We start from the raw sequence: 2,500 nt of genomic DNA on the forward strand, positions 1-2,500 counted from the left end.
AAAACTGCAAAGTAAGAAGATACTTACCGTGATCATCCTGAGATGATACGAAAGGAGCCTTCAGTAATACCAACAATGCTATCGTCACCACCACTGCATATTCTCTCTTCATTGTTCACTTCTTCTGTCTTCTTCTTCTTTCGTGTTCGGTGTCGTTTTGCCTTGTAATTTTTCTTTCAGTGTAATTTGTTGGAATATATAAAAGTTATTGACAGTTTTACTAAGAATTACTTTGCTTAGGATATTGCTTTGAGATACAGCACGTCATATTCATTTCCAGTATTGTCCTTTTTCATTTTTGCGAGAAGCTTATTTTTCCGGTCTTTTCTGTGTTATATAAGAGAGACATAGTTAAAGTTTGTGAACCATCTACCAAAGCCGATATTCTTTTAATTGGGCAAAATATCTGTATTTACAATAAAAAAAAATATAAATTCCTTTTCTAAATTAATGTTTTTATTTATTTTACTAATTTTTACTATTTTAATGATTTTTTTTCACTAAACAGTAATCTCCATTAATACATTCACTAAGAGTATTATACTTTTCCGTTTAAGCTTTTTTAATCAAACTTTTCTACCAATCTCATATGTAACTATACACTTATGAAATGTTTTACCATTTCTTCTGTAAAAAATATCACAAACAAATCGTCTTTCTATCAGCGTATGTAACTTAGTTTATACATTTACTATTAAAACAATACTTCTGGTAATTTCTGGAGATGGGAAATAGAAAAACCTTCAGAAACCCTTATGAATACTGATAATATATTAGAGGACTCATATCGGTATTAAGTTATCAATGAAAAGCCGCATATACTTGTGTCATAGAAATCGTAGTTCCTAGACGTTTTGGAACCTATAATATCTATTATTTATAACTTCTTTCTGCTATTCTGACATTTGCAATTGGTAGCTTCATATACACCCATGTACGTGCTTTCGTCTTACATATTTATTTTCTACTTTTGCATTCTTCTATTAAAGGCTTATCTAGAACAGACAGTGTTGATACCGAACTTACAACTTCTAGCTGATAGACATTCCAATGCATATAGCTCTCTCACGAGGAATCCTTTTATTCTAAAAACGAATAAACATTGAACATGATATAACATATAATTTTGAGGGGAGAATTTACTTTATTTTTAACTGAATAATTTTTTCTGGTGGTGAATATATTCTTCTCATTCATATAGCAAATTAAATTCATCCAATAACTTCTATTTTTATGAATGAAAAGAATTTGAATGCTCCACTGTGTAATTACATAATTGACGTGAAACATTTGTCTATATGTATAAACAAAACCTCTAAAGTATTGCTTTCGCCAAAAGTAACATAAAAAACAATATGCAGGTAATGAAAATTTTAACATATTCTAAAGGTAATAAAATACAACAATCAATAAATAAAATGTTCAGATTAACAAATGTTAAATACGTGTGAACGTTAGTCAATCTTGATATTGATCATATTATCAAAGACTAAGCCACATCTTGGTCTAAGGTAATTTTCTTACCGCAGCTTATAAGATATTGTTTTAAATCTGAATTACTTCATCTTAGTTCACTTAAGGAATGTTCTTTATTTATGTTGGCGACAAATGAATAGTATCATAAATACACACAAATAAACTATTATACCGATAGTTTTATCAGAAAACTTATTTCTTTTTGTTTTTTTAAATTTAATGAAAACATAAATCATACCAAAGAAACACACAAAAATAAAAGAAATTACTGACGTATTCAGAATTTTCCGCAAAATAATGGTTAAGTTGGAAAAGCCCACGGTTATGCAAACGCATATTTAACTTACAACCATTGTAGTCGTTCCGTTGTCACTGTTTCACAAGGGATATAAAAATATTGAAATATTTCGAAATATATACATATTGTTAATCAAAGCTAATTTTCACCTCTCAATATTCATACAACCTACTCGTTTTACATAGAGTAATATTTACTATGGGGAGAGGGACAAGATCCAAATAACTTTTGATAAGTTCATATTTATTGAAAAAGAAATCCGGTGATATTGATGGTTTTATCGGTTATCCAAGTTGATTTATCCACAGTTTCAAGAGTTCATCACACACATTGCTCTATGGGTAATATATATATATATATATATATATATATATATATATATATATGCTGTATGTGTTTGTGTGTTTATAGGAATTGCATATACGATATTCTCCTACATATCATTTAATTTTTTGGCTTCACGTAACTTTTGTTTTATAGCCTTCCAGTATTTTAACTAAAAAGAAGCATATTAAGAAAAATATGTATTTTTATTCCATATATAGCAATATAGCTGATATTCCAATATATTCCAAATATAAAGTCATGGCATATATATATATATATATATATATAACATTAATCATGGGAGACATGAAGTAAAGCGAATTTTTTGTCATATGAGTAATATCATTATTTATATTAATATAACATAAGGGATATATATATATATATATATATATATAT

The 2,500-nt window shown here is 27.7% G+C and overlaps 1 protein-coding gene across 3 annotated transcripts in view; it reads right to left on the reverse strand.

Annotated features, from left to right (window-relative positions):
- LOC137652012 (B-cell receptor CD22-like) overlaps positions 1 to 2,500 on the reverse strand; it is a 64,356-nt gene that overhangs the window by 60,415 nt on the left and 1,441 nt on the right. For 2 of the 3 annotated variants that reach the window (XM_068385222.1, XM_068385224.1), the window contains exon 2: positions 28 to 327. In XM_068385222.1, coding sequence (XP_068241323.1) covers positions 28 to 112 — 85 coding nt within the window. In that variant the 5' untranslated portion in view covers positions 113 to 327. Of the gene's footprint in view, positions 1 to 27; positions 407 to 2,500 lie in introns of all 3 variants that reach the window. The other variant, XM_068385223.1, reaches the window with a different exon arrangement.

The sequence above is a fragment of the Palaemon carinicauda genome, chromosome 13 (genome assembly GCF_036898095.1).
Source record: "Palaemon carinicauda isolate YSFRI2023 chromosome 13, ASM3689809v2, whole genome shotgun sequence".
Classification (NCBI taxonomy): Eukaryota; Metazoa; Arthropoda; class Malacostraca; order Decapoda; family Palaemonidae; genus Palaemon; species Palaemon carinicauda.